This window comes from Eschrichtius robustus, chromosome 7 (assembly GCF_028021215.1).
Source record: "Eschrichtius robustus isolate mEscRob2 chromosome 7, mEscRob2.pri, whole genome shotgun sequence".
Lineage (NCBI taxonomy): Eukaryota > Metazoa > Chordata > Mammalia > Artiodactyla > Eschrichtiidae > Eschrichtius > Eschrichtius robustus.
The window spans coordinates 130,155,067-130,175,737 of NC_090830.1; the positions used below are offsets into that span (position 1 = coordinate 130,155,067).

Here is a 20,671-nt window from a genome sequence, read left to right on the forward strand (position 1 = left end):
TGCCTGGAAGTTCTAGGCGGTGACACAAGAGAACCCCGAGTTCCAACCCCGAGCCAAGCCCCGTGGTCCTCGAAAACTACGAATCCCAGGATGCACCGCAGCGCAAGGGCCCAGCGCTCCGCGCGCGGTTCCCCCAGACGCGCCCGAGGCCGCCGCCCCTGAACCAGGAAGACGCCCCCTAACCCGGCCCGCCACGCCTCCTGGACCCGCGCGGGGCCTGCCGGGACTTGTAGTCTCCTCGGGTTGGGAGTGCCCGCTCTGGAATCTCTGCCGCCGTCTGGGGGCTGAGGCAGCGCGGGCACGCGTGCGCAGTGCGCGGGTGGGCCGTCGTGGGCGCCGCTCCCGGCAGCTCGGTGCCTGTGGGACCAGGGGCCGCGGCGGCGCCGGTGCTCCGGGGCGAGGGCCGCCGTGAAGTTCGGCGTGAGGAGCGCGGCCGCGCCGGGGCGGGGTGAGCGGGGCCGGGCTCCGGGAGCGCGGCGCCGGCTGAAGCGAGCTGGGAGGCTCGAGGGACCGGCGGGCGCTGGTAAGTGCGGGCCCGCGGGCAGTGGGGGCGCGGGGTTGCGGGCTGCGCCCCCGAGGCCTCTCTCCTGGCGGGTCGGCCCGCGCGGCTGCACCTGGTAGAGGCCGCGGGGCCGGCTCACCTGCGCGCGCCGAGTTCTGGGTGGCGGGAGGGGGCGGCGGCGGCGTCTTCCCGCGGCTCCTTCCTTTATTGTTTTCCTGACCTCGGTCCTCGGCGGCGTCCGGCCGAGGAGGGTGGGGAGCCCGGCGGCGGTCGCCGTCGCCGAGGAGCCGTGCGGTGGCTCTGCTAAAAAGTACCGTCGCGCCCTCCTCCCGGACGCGCGGCCGGCCAGCTGTCGGGGGATTCCCGGCGGGCGACGCCTGTCGAATGGCTCGACTTCAGGGCTGAGCTCACGGGGGCTCAGCTGCCTAGGGCATCGTCTTGTATTATTTTAATGCGCTTTCACTTTAGGACTCGCCGAGTCAGAAGTCGACTCCGCCCTGTGCCCTAGCATCCTGCAGTATTAGTGCTTTACCCTCGCACCTTAATGGTGCAGTGACCAGTGCGAAAGTTGGAAGTGACTTGTCCAGGGTCACGCAGGTAGGACCAAGGAGGCGACCAGAACCCAGGTCTTTAAGCTTAGAGGCCAGCTGCCAGTCTCACCGCTTTGGGACTATGTTGAGTGGTTTGTGGTTTATTTCAGATGCTTTCTATTGACTCTCCTGGATAGTCCATCAGAGGGGAAAGTGTTGTCATAATGAAAGTCGTGTTTACTCTTTGGTAGAATTCTAGTTATGCTGTGCCCAACAGCAGAGCATTTGCCCCCGGCTGGGCACCTAAATAATGAAACTCGATCGCTCTGTTGGGGGCAGGTCCAAGAGGAGCTTATAGAAGATATAGTCAGGCAATTTGGGCCATTTTTTTCCCCCTCCGATTTCACCTTACAATCCTATAATGCTTGTTTTCTTATTTTATGATTGATCGTTGTTGGTTTTGATAAGATTTTCTTTGCTGTAACGGAGTCGTTTCCGTTTGTCAATTCGTTTTTTTAGCTAGAAAATCTTATTTCCTGTGTGCTTAACGACTGGAACCAATAGCGCACTATGCGGTTTATACCATAGTCTTTTATCCAAGAACTACTGATCTGTCTGCTTTATTTCCCCCCAGGCACTCAACTTACACACTTTCTATGTTAGTTTAATGCCATTGAAACTCTCTACAGCAAAATTGGGGTAAGCTTTATATGATTCGGAGAAAAACTTGAAAAAATCATTTTGTAAAACTAAATGTTTTTTTCACAGAAGAACTTGAAGAATTGTTATTTAAAAAATAGTAAGGTTCATTCTGACTAAAAAGCCTATTGCTTTTCATACTCAAAATTTCATATTAACACATTTGTGGCAAAAGATATTTCCCCAGGTAGAGTTAGTTTAAATCCTTAACTTGGCCATGTCTTCCCAGGGGAAATTACATTTTAGAATATTTATGTATTTAAACAAGAGTATTTAAGCTTAGCAGAATTTGAGTTAATAGTTAATTTATTTTATAGCGCTGTAAACCCTGCAGTGTATCCATTGACAGGATTCTCTTGAAGAGTGTACCTGTATCAAAGGATATGGCCATGCATTTGTCCTTTGTGGTAAGCAGAGGATAACTTGGTGACGTTAAGGATATGTGATTTATATGTATTGAAACTGCTTCATACCTCATTTTATCTTGTTAATTAGTATTTTTATTGTTGCTTTTGAGAAAGGGGGGGAAGTAGCAGGTTTGTATCCCCCTCCCCCCTAGTTTTAGCAATGTAGCAAAATAGGAAAGAGGTGGTGTGTAAATGTGAGTTTGTCATAGACTAGGAGAGACAGTAAAACAGGATAAGTATACAATTGTTAGGAAACTGCCATGAGTTCATAAGCCGGAAGGACTGTTTTAGAATTGTTTAAGGACATGAAGAATAGCACAGAGTTATTTTCTTTAAAAAGTCACTGTGGGCAATACTCACATGTCGGTTGTTAATATATAGGTTGTGATATTGAAAACTCCTAGGAGAATAACTTGGGAAAGATGGAAACATTTTATATTTTTATAGGGCTTTTTCTCAAAAAACATTTAATGCAGCTTTAAAAAAAAGACTTTTATTTAAGCCTGAAAGTTCTTACATTCCTACTGCAAAACCCACAGTTACTTCTACTGATGATAGTTTGTAATCCAGAATGAAATCCATGAAGTAATTTATTAGCATAATTTAAGTCGGGCTTTGACATTGAAGTACTGTTTGATGTTAAATAATTGTTCTTGTTTAAATAACTGTCATTTAAGAATGAGGAAGATAAATAGTTTTCTGAATAAAATGTAGTTAATTATTCAGATGTGACAGTAGTTACTCACACTGCCTTCATTAGACAGAAAATTTCAAGTTCTATAGCAGTAACTACCTCAGCTTTATTACTTTTTCACATGCTTGAGCGTTTTGCTTTTGATAATATTAAAATTAGATTTTAAATTTCAAGGTGATTCTCTCATTTAGCTCTGCAATGACACAATAAAATGGCTTTATTAGGAGATAAATATTAACATTTAGTTTTAATTCTTTTGACCATTTGTAAGTACCTAGCATTTGGAAATTTATTGACGGGTATCAGAAAAGAGTTCTTAGGGTAGAAACTTTCGGTAGCTTTAGATGCTTGTCTGCAATGCTTAATTATTTTTAGAAACATAAATGTATGGAATTTTTTTAATTTAAAAATAAAAATTGTTGGTATTTGTTGCAGCAATAGGATTTTGTTACGCTTAATGAGTGACATTAAACCATTTGAACTCTGAGTGATATTTTTTCCCAGTAGTTGCTGTATGATAAAGAACACGTGAGTTTGTAATTCCTAGAAGATATTTAAGCAAACATGTGCTTGCTGTTTATTTTGGTAAGCCTCTGATTAGTTGAATTGCTTTGATTCAGGAAGATGGTATTTTGAGGATTTTAAATCATAAACATTCTTTGAACTGGAATTTCTGTTGAATGTAAAAGAAAAATCAAAGTCATTTAGGATTTTTTTTAACACTTAAGTCTTTAGAGTCTTAAAAATATTGAAGTCTTAAATACTTTTTCCTACATGGAACCCTTATCAGACTTATCAGTCTGATAATTTTATTCTTCAGAAAGTTGTGGGTTTACTCCTTCGGGTAGCCTAGCCTTTAATAGTTTAACCCTTGAAATCTGGATTCTGGATTCAGTTTAACCTCTTCTTGAAGAAAGGACAATCACAGGCACTTAGAACTGGAAGTGGTCTCAGAGGACTTGTAATGTAGCATCTTGCTGGGTACAGTAAATCCCCCATGGGAATTTCCACATCAGGTGTTCCTCTCATTACTGAGGGCAGTAATGCTGTTCCTTATGTCAGGTTATTGAGCAGTCTGAGCTTGGTGAGAACAAACTTAAGACAGTTATATTTTTCAACATTGACTGCTTTCAACTATGCTTTGTTGGATCTTCCCTCTCTCTGCTTCCTCATGATTTCATGGGCAAATGGTAGCTTTTCTATCATTTACAGCGATTAAAAGCTCCAGTCTAATCTATTTCAGTTTAAACCTTCAATCTCCTATTAAAGCTCCACTCCTCCTTTAACCCAGTATCTGGCCACTTATTCCCTGAAGCACTTGGAGTGGGGAGGGATTGTGGTATGCTCCCTGGATACCTCTTTCTTTTCCCTCTTTGTGGATGTATTTGAACAGAGACTAGTTAGAAGAGGCAACTATTTCTTACCTGTTGTTATTAAAGCCTTTTCTTGATTAACAGTGGCGAGCCATTAATGTCTAGTGGTAGGCTTCCAAACTGGAATTTTTGGTGAGATCTTGCAGGGAGACTCCCCACTGCGCAGTCCCTGGATATGAAATTTGCTGTGGGTAAACCTTTACCAACCTACACTCCCTCCCTCCTCCTCATTTCTGTCCTCTCAGTCTACTTGCTGGTTCCTATGAATGTTTGGGGGTAAGGTGGGTTTCTCTCTGCAGCCAGATTTTTTGATAACAGCAAAACAGCTCAAGTCCAGCTACCTTCTGTAATTTACACTTAATCCACTGGAAACTTACTTCCTTTTGCTGTCAGATGGTGGCCTGCAGCCTGCTTAAGTCTGCTCCCTTTCTGTGCCCTGCCATTTCTCATCAATTCTCTTTGTCCCCCTTGCTCAAATAGGCACAGGGTCAGTCACTCAGTCTGCTTCATAAGCAGACATTGAACTGGAGAAAGAGGTGACAATTTCTCCTTCTTGTAGGCACTTCTGATCTTGGTGAATGATTCTCTTGGGGCCCCCTACCACTGCTTTTGGGTGACCATCACCTTCCTTCTCCCTGAACACTTGGAATACTTGTCGTTTTTTCCCCTCTCTTCTGTCAGCTGCTCGTGTAGAGTGGAATGACGGTAAGACGTTGGTTAGAGTACCCTAGCCCTGAGGTGTGTGTGGGGTGTTGGGGCCAGACTCCACAGATGTTTGATCCTTGATGTCTGTATATCTTAAGCTTTGTGTTTGTTGACAATTTTGGGACAAGACTAGTCTCGTTCAGCGTCTAATCAGGACTTCAGTAGTGAAGTCCTGTGGGCCTAATGAAGTCTCACTGTGCAGAATTTAATTTTTCTTTTTCTTTTGTCTCTTTCTGATTTTTGTTTTGTTTTTATTTTTTTGACTTACTTCATGGTTCCTGACTGATGAAGTGTTAACTGTGTGTGTTAATTTATGAATGTTTGTATGATCTAACTGCCCCCTTAGAGCACAAGTAAAGCTGAAGGATAGATTTTGTGGAGGTTTTAATTACACAGTTTTATCTGTTCTTACCTCATACTAGCTTTACTGAAAGTATAAATCCAAACAGAAATATAGTAGCGAACCTTTTTCCTTCCATCATCTAAGCAAACCAGTCGATTAAATCGTTTGCTAGGCCATTTCTCATCAGATGAGGCAAAAGCGGCTTTCTGTCTGGAAACTTAAACATTAATATTTGATGCAATAATTATGGGTCCCTTAATTTTTCATTCAACAAATTGTTACTGAGTCCCTTCCATGTTCCAGCCACTGTCTTAGGCACTGGAGAAACAACAGTAAATAGAAAAAAAATCCCTGCTCTCATGGAGCCTACATTCCAGTGTGGGGAAACAGACAAGAAATAGGTAAATAAGTAAATGATATTGTTTGTTAGCAATAAATACTAAGGAGAAAAATGAAGTGGGGAAGGGAGATGGGAAGTGGCAGGACAGTTTGGAGCATTTGCAGTTTTAGATGGGACGTCAAGAAGGCTTCCCTGAGAAAGTGACATTTGAGTTAAAAGGCTCCGAGTGGGGAGCTTGTCTAGTGTAGTCGGAGTCAGTGGCTAGATGAGTAATCAGGCGGGGGAACTGGGACAGGTTGGGGTGGGGGGTAGGTGAAGCCTGTATGTCTTTGTAAGAGCTTTGGTTTTTACTTTGAATGAGATGGGGTTGCATTAAAACAGTGGTTCTTAACCTTGGCTGAATGTGGGAATTATTGGGGGAGCTTTAAAAATGTACTGATGCTTAGATCCCATCTCCAGAGTTTCTGATTTAATTGGTCTGGATGCTCTAATCTAGGCATCAGGATTTTCAAAAAACTCCCAGGTAATTTTAATAAGCAGCCAAAGTTGAAGAGATTTGAGCAGAGTGACATTTTATAGTACTGGAGAGCATGGGCTTTAGAGCCAGATTCCCCTGGTTTGGATCCTGGCTCTGCCACTTCCTAATCATGTGACCTTGGACAAGTTATTTTTAAAATCTTCTGTGCTTTGGTTTTCTCATCTGTAAAATTGTTGTTATAAGGATTAAATTAATTTTAAATATTTGCTTGGCAAATATTGAATAAACACTCGAACATACGTTTTAATGAGATCACTCTGACAGCTGTATTGAAAATGGAGTGAAGGGGGCAGGGAAGCCCTTGCAATAATCCAGCTAAGAGGTGATGGTGGCTTGGACCAGAGTGGCAGCAATGCAAATGGTGGGATTCTGGATATATTTAGAAGATGGAGCCAGTAGGATTTGCTTATGGACTGGACATGGAATGAGAGAAAGAAGTCTTGATCAAGTGTGACTCCAGATTTTGCCTGAACAGCTGGAAGAAGGGAGTGACTGTTTACTGAGATGGGAAGGACAGAGGGGAACAGATTGCTGAGGGGGTATATCTGGGCTCAGTTTGCTAAGTGTGAGAGGCCTGTTAGGTAAGTAAGTAGATCCGTAGAGTTGGCAGTTGTATACATGAGTCTGGAGTCCAGCAGAGTGTCCAGGGCTGGAGATAGCAGTATTTAGACCTATGTGAATGAGTGAGCTCACCAAGAGACTGAGTGTAAATAGAGAAGACCATCCCCTGGGACACTACAACATTCAGAGGTCTGGGAGCGGAAATGTTTTTTAAGGTTTCTGATGTGCTCTGGAATGAAAGATAAAAAACAATTATAATTCTTTTTTTTTTTTTTAAACAGCTTGGTTGAGGAATAATACACTCAAAGTGTGTAATTCAGTGGTGTTTAATATATTTGCAGAACTGTGCAACTGTTATCACAGTCAGTTTTAGAGTATTTTTATCACCTTAAAGAGAAACCCTGTACCCTCCCATCTCTAGGCAACTCTTCATTCCCTCCCATCCCCCATACTCCTAGGCAACTACTAATCTACTTTCTGTGTTCATAGATTTGCTCATTCTGGATATTTCAGATCAGTGGAATCATATAGTGTGTGGTCTATTTAGAGAGGAGAAGTGATATCCGTTAGTCCCTGGCTTCTAGATTCATTAGATGCTAAATCATTTGGTAAAGGTGGGGGCTGTAAGATGTCACCGCTGTGAAGATACATATACGTACATTTTCCTCTTTGTAATTGGTGAGAACACTGGGGTGAAATTTTGAGACTGAATATTCTGTTCCCTAACAACCTGTTCTCTAGTGGTATTAGTATTCATTGAAGACTCTTGCTTAAATCAGTGATTATATTGGAATTGCAAAGTGATGATTTTCTATTACTATCATATTTTCAAAGATCATGAGTTCATACTAACTCTAATTCAGATGCATTGTATAGAATTTTTCCTTTTGTTTTGTATTTGTACGTTTTTTCTCTTACTGTGAAAATCTAGGTTCCTAATAACAAAATTTGTTTTATTTTACTTTAAATATAATCATAGCATCAGTATGTTTACATTGTCCTATGATGCACCTGAAGTACTATCATTTACATAAAGTTGTTTCAGAATTACAGTAAGTAGGATTGCTGGTCATAGGGTAAATGCAAGTAGGATTGCTGGTCATAGGGTAAATGCACATGTTAAATAGTGCCAGATTCATCTCAGTAGGGTCTTACCATTCTGCATTCCCACCAGCAGTATAAGAGAGTTACTGTTTTCTTACAGCCTTACTAGTATTGTAGGTTGTTAAATTTTTGAATTTTTGCCAGTCTCATAGATGAGAAATGGTATCTCTGTGTAGTATAGACTCTTTTTGAACTTTTCTCATGAAAAAAAGTTCTTATTAACCTTTCTTTTTGTAATGAAGAATTGTGAACTTCCACAGAAGTAGACAGGATTGTATAACTACAGTACCCATCATCTAGCCCCGACAACTGCCCACCCAGGCCATCCCTCCTTCATCCAGCCCTCCTTCCAGAGTGTTCAGATAATGTTTTGCCTCTGTATGAATAAATACCTCTAAATGATGAGGATTCATTTTCTTAGTAACATAACCGCAATACCATCACCACGCTGAAAAAATATATATCTGTTTCCTTCATATCATGAGGCAGTATTCAAATTTTCAATTTCCTTAGATAACTCAGTGTTGTTGTTAACAAGATTTAAATAAGGCCCACATGTTGTGATTATGTCTTTTCAGGTCTTTTAACTTATAAGTTCTTCCTCCAGTTCCTTTCTCCCTGCTCCCTTGGAATTTATTTCTGAAGAAGCCATGTTGTTTGTCCTGAGAAACTAATTATAGTTTGAATTTTGCTATTTGAATCTCTGTGATATAGTTTAATGTGTTCTTTCTCTGTCTTCTCTATTTCCTATAAATTGGTAGTTAGATCTAGATTCAGGTATTTGTACATTTTTTTTTTTCATAAGTGTTTTATAGATGGTATAAATTCCACAAGGAGACACATGAAGTCTGGTTGTCTTTTTTTTTTTTGGTGTCGGTAGCAGTGCCTACTGTATTATATGTCATTTTGGGATTTTCTTATCATGAGTGAAGTTGAGCGTCTCAATCTGTTTGAGGGTCATTTTTATGTCTTTTTCTGTAGAATGTTCATGTCTTTTGCCCACTTTTCTATTGAAGTTTTTGATATATTTCCCTTGACATTTTTTGCAGACTCTTTAAATGTTAGGGAGATTAACCCTTTGTAATATAAGCTGCAAGTATTTTCTACTGGTTTTCACTTGCTGATCAGGATTTGCCATGCAAAATATTTTTTAAAAAGTTATTTGTAGTCAAATTTATTAATGAATTTTTTATTCTGCTGGATTTTTAAAACTTTTTCGAGTTTAAATTACATACAATAAACTGTATCCATTTAAACTTTACAATTTGATGAGTTTTGGCCATATTGTTGCATGCAGTAGGAATTCCTTTATATTGTAGACTGCTATTCCATTGTATAAACATACTACATTTTATTTATCTATTCACCTTTTGATAAAGGACATCTGGGTTGTTTCTAGTTTGTAGCTATTATGAATAAAGCTGCTACTAATAGTTGTGAATTAGTCTTTGCATGAATATATGTTTTCATTTCTCTTGAGTAAATACTTAGGAATAGAATGGCTGGGTCATAGGGTAGGTGTATGTTTGGTTTTATTGCCAGAACTTTTCCCATAGTGATTGTACCATCTTACATTCCCATCAACAGTACATAAATTCTGGAGGCACCACACCTCTGATAACATTTGGTGTTGTCAATCTGTTTTAATTTTAGCCATTCTGGTGAGTATATATGGCATCTTTTTTAAAAGAAATTTGGCATTATTGAGGTATAATTTTACATACAGTAAATTTTATCTCTTTTAGTGTATAGTTCTATGAGTTTTGACAGATACATGTAATTATATAAGCTCTACCACAATCAGGATATGCAATAGCTATGTTGCCAAAAAAAATTTCTCTCTTGTTCTTTCTCTCTTTTGTTGTTGTTCTCTCTTGTTCTTCTGTCGCAAGCCCTAGCAACTCTGATCTGTTTTTTATCACTGTAGTTTTTGTTTTTGTTTTTTTTAAATTTGTATGCAATACAGCTTACTCTGTGTGGTATTTGAGCCTATTTTTGATAAATGCATAGTTGTGTATCCGATTACAATCAAGATACAGAACAGTTCCATCACTCCATAAATTACCCTTTGAAGTCAGTCCCTCTCACTGATCTGTTCTCTGTCCCTATAGCCGTTTGGTCTGGCTTTTTTCATTTAACAAAATACCCATATTGTGTGTATCAATACTTTGTTCCTTTATCTTGCTAAGTAGTATTCCATTGTATTGGATGTACCACAGTTTCTTCATTTACCAGTTAAAGGACATTTGGTTTGTTTCTGCTTTTTGCCAATTATGAATAATGTTGCTTTAAACATTTGCATATAGGTTTTGTATAAACATAAGTTTTCAGTTCACTTGGATAAATACCTAGGAGTGGCATTGCTGGGTCATATTGTTAAGGGTACGTTTAACTTTCTAAGAAACTGCCAAACTGTCTTCCCAAGTTACTGTGCCGTTTTGCATTCCCACCAGCAATATGAGAGACTGGTCATTTGTTTCACATCCTTGCCAGCATTTGGTATTGTCAGGGTTTTATTTGTTTGTTTTTGTTTTAGCCATTCTAGTAGGTATGTAGTGATATCTCACAGTTTTTATTTGTATCATCTTCCTGACTAATGATGAGCATCTTTATGTGCTTATTTATTTTTTGTATGTCTTCCTTTTTCTTTCTTTTTTATTATTTTTAAAAAACTGTATCTTCTTTGTTGACTTGTCTGTTCAAATTTTTTTGCCTATTTTCCTATTTGGTTGTTTGTCTTATTGAATTGTAATAATTCCTTGCCTATTTTTGGATATCAGTTATTTGATAGATACATGTATACTGAATATTTTCTCCTGTTCTGTGGCTCATCTTTTGATTTCTTATTGGTGTCTTTCAAAGAGCAGTTTTTAATTTTGATTAAGTCCATTATATCAACCATTATATGGTTTAGGCTCTTTGTGTCTTATCTAAGAAATCTTTGTCTACCCCTAAAGTCATGAAGACTTTATTTATATGTATATATAAATGTCTTTAAAAGAATATATCAGTATATATATATGTGTGTGTGTGTATATATATATATATATATTTTTTTTTTTTCCAGAAGCTTAACTGTACATTAGGTTTCTGACCCATTTCAAGTTAATTTTTTTCCACATGCATAGTTAATTTTTCCAGCACCATTTGTTGAAAGACTATATTTGGAATTGATTTGACATCTTTGTTGAAAATTAACAGTATCTGTATGGGTCTGTTTCTGGATGCTGTTCTGTTCCATTGATTTATTATATCTTTTCACCAATCCTACACTATCTTTATTGCTGTAGCTCTGTTGTAAGTCTTGAAATCAAGTAATGTCAGTCTGTTCTTTAGGAAATAGATTTAGCTTTTAGCTTTTCTAGGTTATTTGCATTTCAGTATATATAATAGAACCACCTTGTCAGTTTTTATAAAATATCTTGGAATTTTGATTGGATATATTGTATCAGTAGTTCATTCCTTTCTGTATCTGGGTAATATTCCATTGTATGTATGTACATTTACCTGTTGATGGACATATGGGTTGTTTACAGTTTTTGGCTATTGTGAATAGTGCTGCTATGAACGTTCACGTATAAGTGTTTGAGTACCTGTTTTCAATTCTTTTGGATATATACCTAGGAGTGGACATGCTGAGTCATATGGTAATTCTATGTTTAACTTTTGAAGAACTACCAAACTGTTTTACACAGCTGTTGTACCATTTTACATTCCCACCAGCAATGTAGGTGGGTTCCAATTTCTACGCATCCTTGCCTATACTTATTATTTTCCTCTCTTAATTATATCCATCCAGGTGAGTGTGAAGTGGTATCTCACTGTGGTTTTGGATTACATTTCCCTAATGACAAATAATACTGGGCAACTTTTTGTGTTCTGGCTGGCCATTTGTTTTATCTTCTTTGAGAAATGTCTTTTCAAGTCCTTTGTCCATTTTTTAATTGGGTTTGTTTTTTCGTTGTTGAGTTGTAGGAGTTATTTGTATATTCTGGATATTAGACCCTTATTTGCAAATATTTCCTCCCATTCTGTAGGTTGTTGTTTCATTTTCTTGATGTCTTTTGATGCAAAAAAGTTTTTAATTTTTATGAAGTCCAATTTGTCTTATTTTTTCTTTTGTTGTTTGTGCTTTCAGTGTCACATCTAAGAATTCATTGCCAACTCCATGGCCATGAAGATTTTCCTCTACGTTTTCTTGAAGTTTTATAGTTCTAGCTCTTATATTTAGATTAATTCATTTTGAGTTACTTTTTGTATATGGTGTAAGATAGTGGTCCAGTTTAATTCTTCAGCACGTGGCTCTCCAGTTGTCCCATTACCGTTTGTTAAAGAGGCTATTCTTTCCCTATTGCATGATGTTGGCACTGTCGTTGAAAGTCAGTTAGCCATAGATGTATGGGTTTGTCTCTGGGCTCTCAATTCTATTCCTTTGGCCTGTGTCTTTCCTTATGGCATACCACACAAGTTGACAGTTTTTACCTGCAGTATGTGTTAGTATAGTGTATTAATTTTCCAAGTTTTGATTACATTTTAGAACTTTTTTAGAACTTTGGGTAAGTTCATTAAAAAATTATCTCCAAGTGCCAGATCTGTAATAACACACATGTACAAACTTAATTTATAATTTTGTTTAAAACTTTTTGGGGAACTTTCTTGGTGGTGCAGTGGTTAAGAATCCACCTGCGAATGCAGGGGACACGGGTTCGATCCCTGGTGCGGGAAGATCCCACATTCCGTGGAGCTAAGCCCGTGCACCACAACTACTGAGCCTGTGCTCTAGAGCCCACGAGCCACAACTACTGAGCCTGCATGCCACAACTACTGAAGCTCACGCACGTAGAGCCGTGCTCCGCAACGAGAAGCCACCTCAGTGAGAAGCCTGCGCACCGCAATGAAGAGCGGCCCCTGCACGCTGCAATTAGAGAAAGCCCATGTGCAGCAATGAAGAACCAATGCAGCCAAAAATAAATAAATAAATTAATTAAAGCAAACTTTTTGGCGTGTTTCACCATTTCTCTGGCTGCATACAGAGTAGCGATTTAGATAAGCAGTATATCAGGGTGTATTCTAATTGAATTTTCACTGTGAGTTAAACGAAAAAATAGTTACGTAAATAATTCAACCTGCCGAAAGATGTTGGCGCTGGCTGTAGAAGTACCTTTGGAGTAGGAATAGTCTGCAGATTTGCATCGCATCAGGAGGGAATCACATATCTACAGTTTTTAGAGAAAAATGGATGGAAACACTGCTTTTTATCCAAGCCATGGTTTTTAACTTTAATGAACATAACAAAAATTTCAGCCCTTCAGAATCAGAATATGATATGCCTCTGAAGTCTCCTTTAATCTGTGACTTCTCTTTCTCTCTCTCTCCTTTTTTTTTTTTTCCTGTAGTAATTTATTTGCTGAAGAAACTGGGCTTTTGGTCCTGATGTTTCCCACGGTCCACTTTTGCTGATTGAATACCTGTGGTGAAGTTTAATATGTTCTTCTGTGTTCTTTGTTTCCTGTGAACCGGAAGCTGGACTTAGGGAAATCTAGAAACTTGATCAGATTGAGATAAACCTTTTTTTTTTTTTTTTTTTGTTATATGCTCTTTATTGGTGATGTTTGTGTCTTCCATTCGGGGGCACATAATACCTGCTTATCTCTCTTTTCATGATGTTAGCTTACTTTATTTTGATTCATTTTGGTTTTAATAATACCAAGGGTTTTAGAGTGACAGGATGATGTAAACATTAAGATATAAGCTCTGGAGTCCAAGAATCTGGGTTCGTGTTTTGATTCATTACCTGCTAGTTCACTAATCTTGGAAAGGCACTTGCCCTTCTCAGTGTTACATTTCTTACCTGTGAAATGGGGATGATGATGCCTACTCATAGTGAGAAGTTAAGTAAGTTATTCAGCTGACATGAATAGCTGTCCTTCGTCCGCATCAGTTCTGTACAGCTGCATTTGGTAACCACTCACGATAAGCTTCATTTCAAGCGATTTTTGCCCATGATTTATGTATTCACATTAACCAGCCGCCACCTCATGTTGGAAAGTAGGCTCTTTGTTGAGTAAACCATACCATAGCACATTTTATGCTTGAGGTCCACTGAGAAGTACTTACTGTTAATGTTTTTATTTTACAGTGTAATGTTCAAGCACAGAAATGCCTTATGTGGATCGTCAGAATCGCATTTGTGGTTTTCTAGACATTGAAGAAAATGAAAACAGTGGGAAATTTCTTCGGAGGTACTTCATACTGGATACCAGAGAAGATAGTTTTGTATGGTACATGGATAATCCACAGGTTTGTAAAAATCCAAAGGGTTACCTCTTCAACAGCATACAAGAGTTTTAATTATGAAAGTATTTGATATACTATGGAGGTGTTAGGATTTGTCTTCCTAAACAAAATATGTTTAGATTTATTTCTACTGACTGTATTCTCCTTGCCCTGTACCCCCAACGCCTACTGTGTTAAATAAATTTCAGAAGATGAAACTCAGTTTATTTGATAAAAATTTACGCATGTATTTATGTTTTCCCTTCCTTGGGAGGGACAACTCTTAACTCTGGTAGAAAATTTTTGAATCGTTTAAATTTAAGATACTGTCTCTAAGATAGAGACTACTATCTTTTGGTAAATAAACTACTTAAACGAGTTGACACTCTTGCACATGTATAGTCCTTTTATCTTGTAGTGTCAGACTTGAGTGTTGGCCACTCGTGAATTTGATTTTATTGTTGCTTTGCAAATTATTGGAGGTAAATGTCATATATTAAAAATTAGAATCCCAGTTTTAAGATCTGTGAGTGGCCTTGGATTAGAGATCATCTGTTGAGTAGTTTTAAATTTTCTCTACCTGTGAAACTCTTTATTCAAATTGAGAAGTATGTTGCAAGGAAGCATGTGCAAAGCAAGAGGTGAGTCCCTAGCAAACTTCTAAGCTGATTTGGTCTAGTGGACGACCTGTGCAGGTGAGGAATGAAAAGTTGAGGAGGAGCAGGGACTGGTAGGAGGTTCCATTCTGTTTCACAGAGCAGGAACCAGATCCCCTAACAACTGGTCTGGTATTCTTTTCTCCCCAATACTGATTTTAGGTTAGACAAAATAAATATATGCTAATGCATTTATATTTGTTCATATAGAATTTGAGTTGTAAGGAACTATATTCAATATCCTGAGATAAACCATAATGGAAAAGAATATAAAAAAGAATGTGTATGTATATGTGTGTATATGGCATATAAGTATGCAGCGGAAATTAACACAACATTGTAAATCAACCGTATTTCAGTAAAAAAATTAAATAAAATAAAAAAGGAAAAAAAACAACTAGGATAAATACTAGACAGTTGAAAAAGTAATCAGTTGGCAATACCCTTGAAGGCCACAGGGTACTGAGTAACCCCCAGCAGGACTTTGTGAAAAGCAGGTCCAGTCAGGAAGCAAACATCCCCTCATCCTCTCCTTGGATCTTCTACTTATTGACCTACTTTTGCCCTCTGATTCTCTATAAATTTAGTCCTTGATCCACATGCAGCCTTTCAAATTTTGGAAGAGAATTTGTATTTTAATTCAGTTTATATTATTTGAGTGCTGACTTTGTATGAGACTTTCTTTGCTAGGAACTGTCTTTTCTCTCTCCTTATCCTTATTGAGCTTATTGACACCCTATTTTACTCCCTTATCTCTGGGTGTGACCAGCTTTCTTGGGTGATAGTAACCTGTCCATGCAACTGCATGATTAATACCTTTATTTACTTGACCAGAGTCACTGGGAGAAGCAACAAGTCAGCAGAAATCAAAAGTTCATGTTTACCTTCTTTTTCCTCTTTTTAAAACATAAATCCAGTTCCTCCCTTTTACTACCCATCCCTTTATCTGTGGCACAATCCCTTCCCAAACTCCTTTTCCCAAGGTGGAAAGTAACTTAGCCCCCCTTGACTCCCTCTGATTACAGTTTATTAGATTCCAGTTTCGGTTTTCCTCCCCCATGCAAACCATTGCTCAGTCCTGCCTGTGAGCTCTCCCTCATTTGTCTTCTTAAGGTCTGGCTGACTCGTATATAGTTTCTCCTGAATTTTATTTACAACTCCTTGATTGTTTTTCTGTCTTTATATATAATAGTCTTCTCCTTAGAATTTCTCCTTTTGTCAGTACTTCCCACTTAGAGCTAAAAAGAAGAAAAGTACAAAATAGAATATGTTTATTACACTGAAGGAACCATAAACTTGGATTTCAGAGGGAAGGTGTGATTATAGCTAGCAGAGGGAGTGAAAGTCTTGACAGAGGTGGTAACATTTGAAATTGATCTAGAAGAATGGGTATGATTTTGGCCAAGAGGTGGAGAAGTGGGTATTCTGGTGCTCAAAGAATAGCATGGGCAAGAAATCAAAGTAAGAAACCCTGTAGTGTATTTGGAAAATAGTTCACTTTGGCTATAGCAGGGAGGGTATATGTTAAAGTTTGGACTCAGCTAGATCTTTTTCACATGAACTCTTTTAAAGCCAGATTTCTGTGGTGTAATTAGCCCATTAGTGTTTTTGAATGTAGTATAGCATTTTAAATCTGTCTTTTTATTCAGTTCTTAATAATTTTATCTCTTCATTCCAACTGATAAGAATCTTTTACAGTCTGCATTCTACTGTCCAGTGTATTAGCCATCAATACCACCTTTGTGTCACTTTAAAATGTATTAAGGGACATCTCTTCATGAAAACTTTAGTAAAATGTCTTGATAAGATTATTGTGGTTGAACCACATGAAATTGCCAATATACCACCATTTTGATCTACTAAAAAATGGCAGTTTCATATGATTCAATCTGGTTGCTGTGTTACGTGCTGTAACACTGCTTTACTGATCATAGTAACCCTGATAATGAAAGAAATTAGTTTGGCTCACCTGTCCTTAGGGAGCCGTTCTTCCTCTGATCACTGCTTTCTTTACCACTAACCATTGGTTTAAAAATCCATTGTAGTGTATTACTAGGGATCAATTTGGGGCTTTCTGTGTTGTTGTTTTTTTTTAAATAAATTTATTTATTTATTTATTTTTAATTTATTTTTGGCTGTGTTGGGTCTTCGTTGCTGCACTCAGGCTTTCTCTAGTTGCGGCGGGCAGGGGCTACTCTTTGTTGCGGTGAGTGGGCTTCTCATTGCGGTGGCTTCTCTTGCTGTGGAGCATGGGCTCTAGGCGCTCAGGCTTCAGTAGTTGTGGCACATGGGCTCAGTAGTTGTGGCTCGCGGGCTCTAGAGCACAGGCTCAGTAGTTGTGGCGCACAGGCTTAGTTGCTCAGCGGCATGTGGGATCTTCCCGGACCAGGGCTCAAACCCGTGTCCCCTGCATTGGCAGGTGGATTCTTAACCACTGCGCCACCAGGGAAGTCCCGGGGCTTTCTGTATTTTGTTGAGGGAATGAGAAGTGGTGGAGAATTAATGACTAAGTAGCTTTATTAGGAAGTGAATTTGAGAAAACTTGAAAGAGTATTTTGGCAAAATGAGTACAGGAACTCATGAGAACAAATGGTTTCTTTCCCTTTTTATCTCAAATGTCATATTGGTTTATTATTTCTTGTTCATTGTCAAGTAACAAATTTTGAAACCCACATTTTTTCTGGTTGAACTTGGCAGTAATCGTACCAGTTCGTAGAAACTAGGTATTTTGAATATCATTTTATCTCCCAGCTACTTATATTTCTTTGTACTGTGCCACTATTTAATCTGTGACCCTTTATGTCATGCAGTGATGACATAGTTGCTCATTTCTCTTCCTCACACACGGGATTAGAGCTGTATTCAGCTAGTTCAAAAGAAAAATAATGATTTTGAATGGAAGGATAGCAGTGTTTGAAAAAAAAATCACTTTGGTAGTGGTTAGGAGATCTTGAAGATATTTTAACATTTCATTTTCTTATCCAAAATTTTAAAAAAAACCTTAAACATAAAACATTTTATATAAAAGCACAACCATTTAAAGGTATACATTAAAAATTATAATTTTATTTTATATACATATTTATGTAGATTTAAATTTGGAAGCTTGGACATAGTCTGTAGTTTAAAGCAGAACGTAATAGAGTTGTAGTTTACATAGAAACTACAGCTTTTGAAAAGACCTGTCCCTGTAAACAACAATCAGTTCATGTTTGGGAATCCTAAGTCTTTTAAATGTCTAGGTTTCCATAGAATTAACTGTTTCTGCTAAGCTTACAGAGGTTTGAGAAAGGTACCTCCTAATCATTCCTGAGAACAAGCCCATAGATTTTTTTTTTAATATTTATTTATTTGTGTGGCTGCATCGGGGTCTTAGATGCGGCATGCGGGATCTTTTGTTGCACATCTGGGCTTCTCTCTAGCTGTGGTGCATGGGCTCCAGAGGAGGGTTCCCTTTTCTCCACACCCTCTCCAGCACTTATTGTTTGTAGATTTTTTGATAATGGCCATTCTGCCGGTGTGAGGTGATACCCCATTGTAGTTTTGATTTGCATTTCTCTAATGATTAGTGATGCTGAACATCCTTCATGTGTTTGTTGGCAATCTGCATATCTTCTTTGTAGAAATGTGTATTTAGGTCTCCTGCCCATTTTTAGATTGGGTTGTTTGTTTTTTTGATATTGAGCTGCATGTGCTGCTTGTGTATTTTGGAGATTAATCCTTTGTCATTTGCTTCATTTGCAAATATTTTCTCCCATTCTGAGGGTTGTCTTTTTGTCTTGTTTATGGTTTCCTTTGCTGTGCAAAAGCTTTTAAGTTTCATTAGGTCCCATTTGTTTATTTTTGTTTTTATTTCCATTTCTCTAGGAGATGGGTCAAAAAGGATCTTGCTGTGATTTATGTCATAGAGTGTTCTGCCTACGTTACCCTCTAAGGGTTTTATAGTGTCTGGCCTTATATTTAGGTCTTTAATCCATTTTGAGTTTATTTTTGTGTATGGTGTTAGGGAGTGTTCTAATTTCATTCTTTTACATGTAGCTGTCCAGTTTTCCCAGCACCACTTATTGAAGAGGCTGCCTTTTCTCCATTGTATACTCTTGCCTCCTTTATCAAAGATAAGGTGACCATATGTGCATGGGTTTATCTCTGGGCTTTCGATCCTGTTCCATTGATATATATTTCTGTTTTTGTGCCAGTATCATACTGTCTTGATTACTGTAGTTTTGTAATATAGTCTGAAGTCAGGGAGCCTGATGCCTCCAGCTCCATTTTTCTTTCTCAAGATTGCTTTGGCTATTCGGGGTCTTTTGTGTTTCCATACAAATTGTGCGATTTTTTGTTCTAGTTCCGTGAAAAATGCCATTGGTAATTTGATAGGGATTGCATTGAATCTGTAGATTGCTTTGGGTAGTATAGTCATTTTCACAATGTCGATTCTTCCAATCCAAGAACTTGGTATATCTCTCCATCTGTTTGTATCATCTTTAATTTCTTTCATCAGTTTCTTATAGTTTTCTGCATACAGGTCTTTTGTCTCCTTAGGTAGGTTTATTCCTAGGTATTTTATTCTTTTTGTTGCAGTGGTAAATGGGAGTGTTTCCTTAATTTCTCTTTCAGATTTTTCATCATTAGTATATAGGAATGCAAGAGATTTCTGTGCATTAATTTTGTGTCCTGCTACTTTGCCAAATTCATTGATTATCTCTGGTAGTTTTCTGGTAGCATCTTTAGGATTCTCTATGTATAGTATCATGTCATCTGCAAACAGTGACAGCTTTACTTCTTCTTTTCCGATTTGGGTTCCTTTTATTTATTTTTCTTTTCTGATTACTGTGGCTAAAACTTCCAAAACTTTGTTGAATAATAGTGGTGAGTGTGGGCATCCTTGTCTTGTTCCTGATTTTAGAGGAAATGGTTTCAGTTTTTCACCATTGAGAATGATGTTGGCTGTGGATTTGTCATATATGGCCTTTATTATGTTGAGGTAAGTTCCCTCTGTGTCTACTTTCTGGAGGGTTTTTATCATAAATGGGTGTTGAATTTTGTTGAAAGCTTTTTCTGCATCTATTGAGATGATCATATGGTTTTTATCCTTCAATTTGTTAATATGGTGTATCACATTGATTGATTTGTGTATACTGAAGAGTTCTTGCATTCCTGGGATAAACCCCACTTGATCATGGTGTATGATCCTTTTAATGTGCTGTTGGATTCTCTTTTCTAGTGTCTTGTTGAGGATTTTTGCATCTATGTTCATCAGTGGTATTGGTCTGTAGTTTTCTTTTTTTGTGACATCTTTGTCTGGTTTTACTATCAGGGTGATGGTGGCCTCGCAGAGTGAGTTTGGGAGTGTTCCTCCCTCTGCTATATTTTGGAAGAGTTTGAGAAGGATAGGTGTTAGCTCTTCTCTAACTGTTTGACAGAATTCGCCTGTGAAGCCATCTGGTCCTGGGCTTTTTGTTTGTTGGAAGGTTTTTAATCACAGTTTCAATTTCAGTGCTTGTGACTGGTCTGTTTATATTTTCTATGTCTTCCTGGTTCAGTCTTGGAAGGTTGTGCTTTTCTAAGAATTTGTCCATTTCTTCCAGGTTGTCTGATTTATGGGCATATATAGTTGTTTGTAGTAATCTCTCATGATTCTTTGTATTTCTGCAGCATCAGTTGTTACTTCTCCTTTTTCATTTCTAATTCTGTTGATTTGAGTCTTCTCCCTTTTTTTCTTGATGAGTCTGGCTACTGGTTTCAATTTTGTTTATCTTCTTAAAGAACCAGCTTTTAGTTTTATTGATCCTTGCTATTGTTTCCTTCATTTTTTTCATTTATTTCTGATCTGATCTTTATGATTTCTTTCCTTCTGCTAACTTTGGGGGGGGGGTTTGTTCTTCTTTCTCTAATTGCTTTAGGTGTAAGGTTAGGTTGTTTATTTGAGATGTTTCTTGTTTC

At 38.3% G+C, this 20,671-nt stretch overlaps 1 protein-coding gene across 5 annotated transcripts in view; it reads left to right on the top strand.

The window, feature by feature from the left end:
- Positions 1–273: 273 nt before the first annotated feature.
- The window catches only part of PLEKHA1 (pleckstrin homology domain containing A1), a 57,050-nt gene continuing 36,652 nt past the window's right edge, over positions 274–20,671 (top strand). For 2 of the 5 annotated variants that reach the window (XM_068548692.1, XM_068548696.1), the window contains exons 1-2: positions 278–523; positions 13,936–14,096. In XM_068548692.1, the coding sequence (XP_068404793.1) occupies positions 13,956–14,096 (141 nt within the window). In that variant the 5' untranslated portion in view covers positions 278–523; positions 13,936–13,955. Of the gene's footprint in view, positions 524–13,935; positions 14,097–20,671 lie in introns of all 5 variants that reach the window. The other 3 variants (XM_068548698.1, XM_068548693.1, XM_068548694.1) reach the window with 3 other exon arrangements.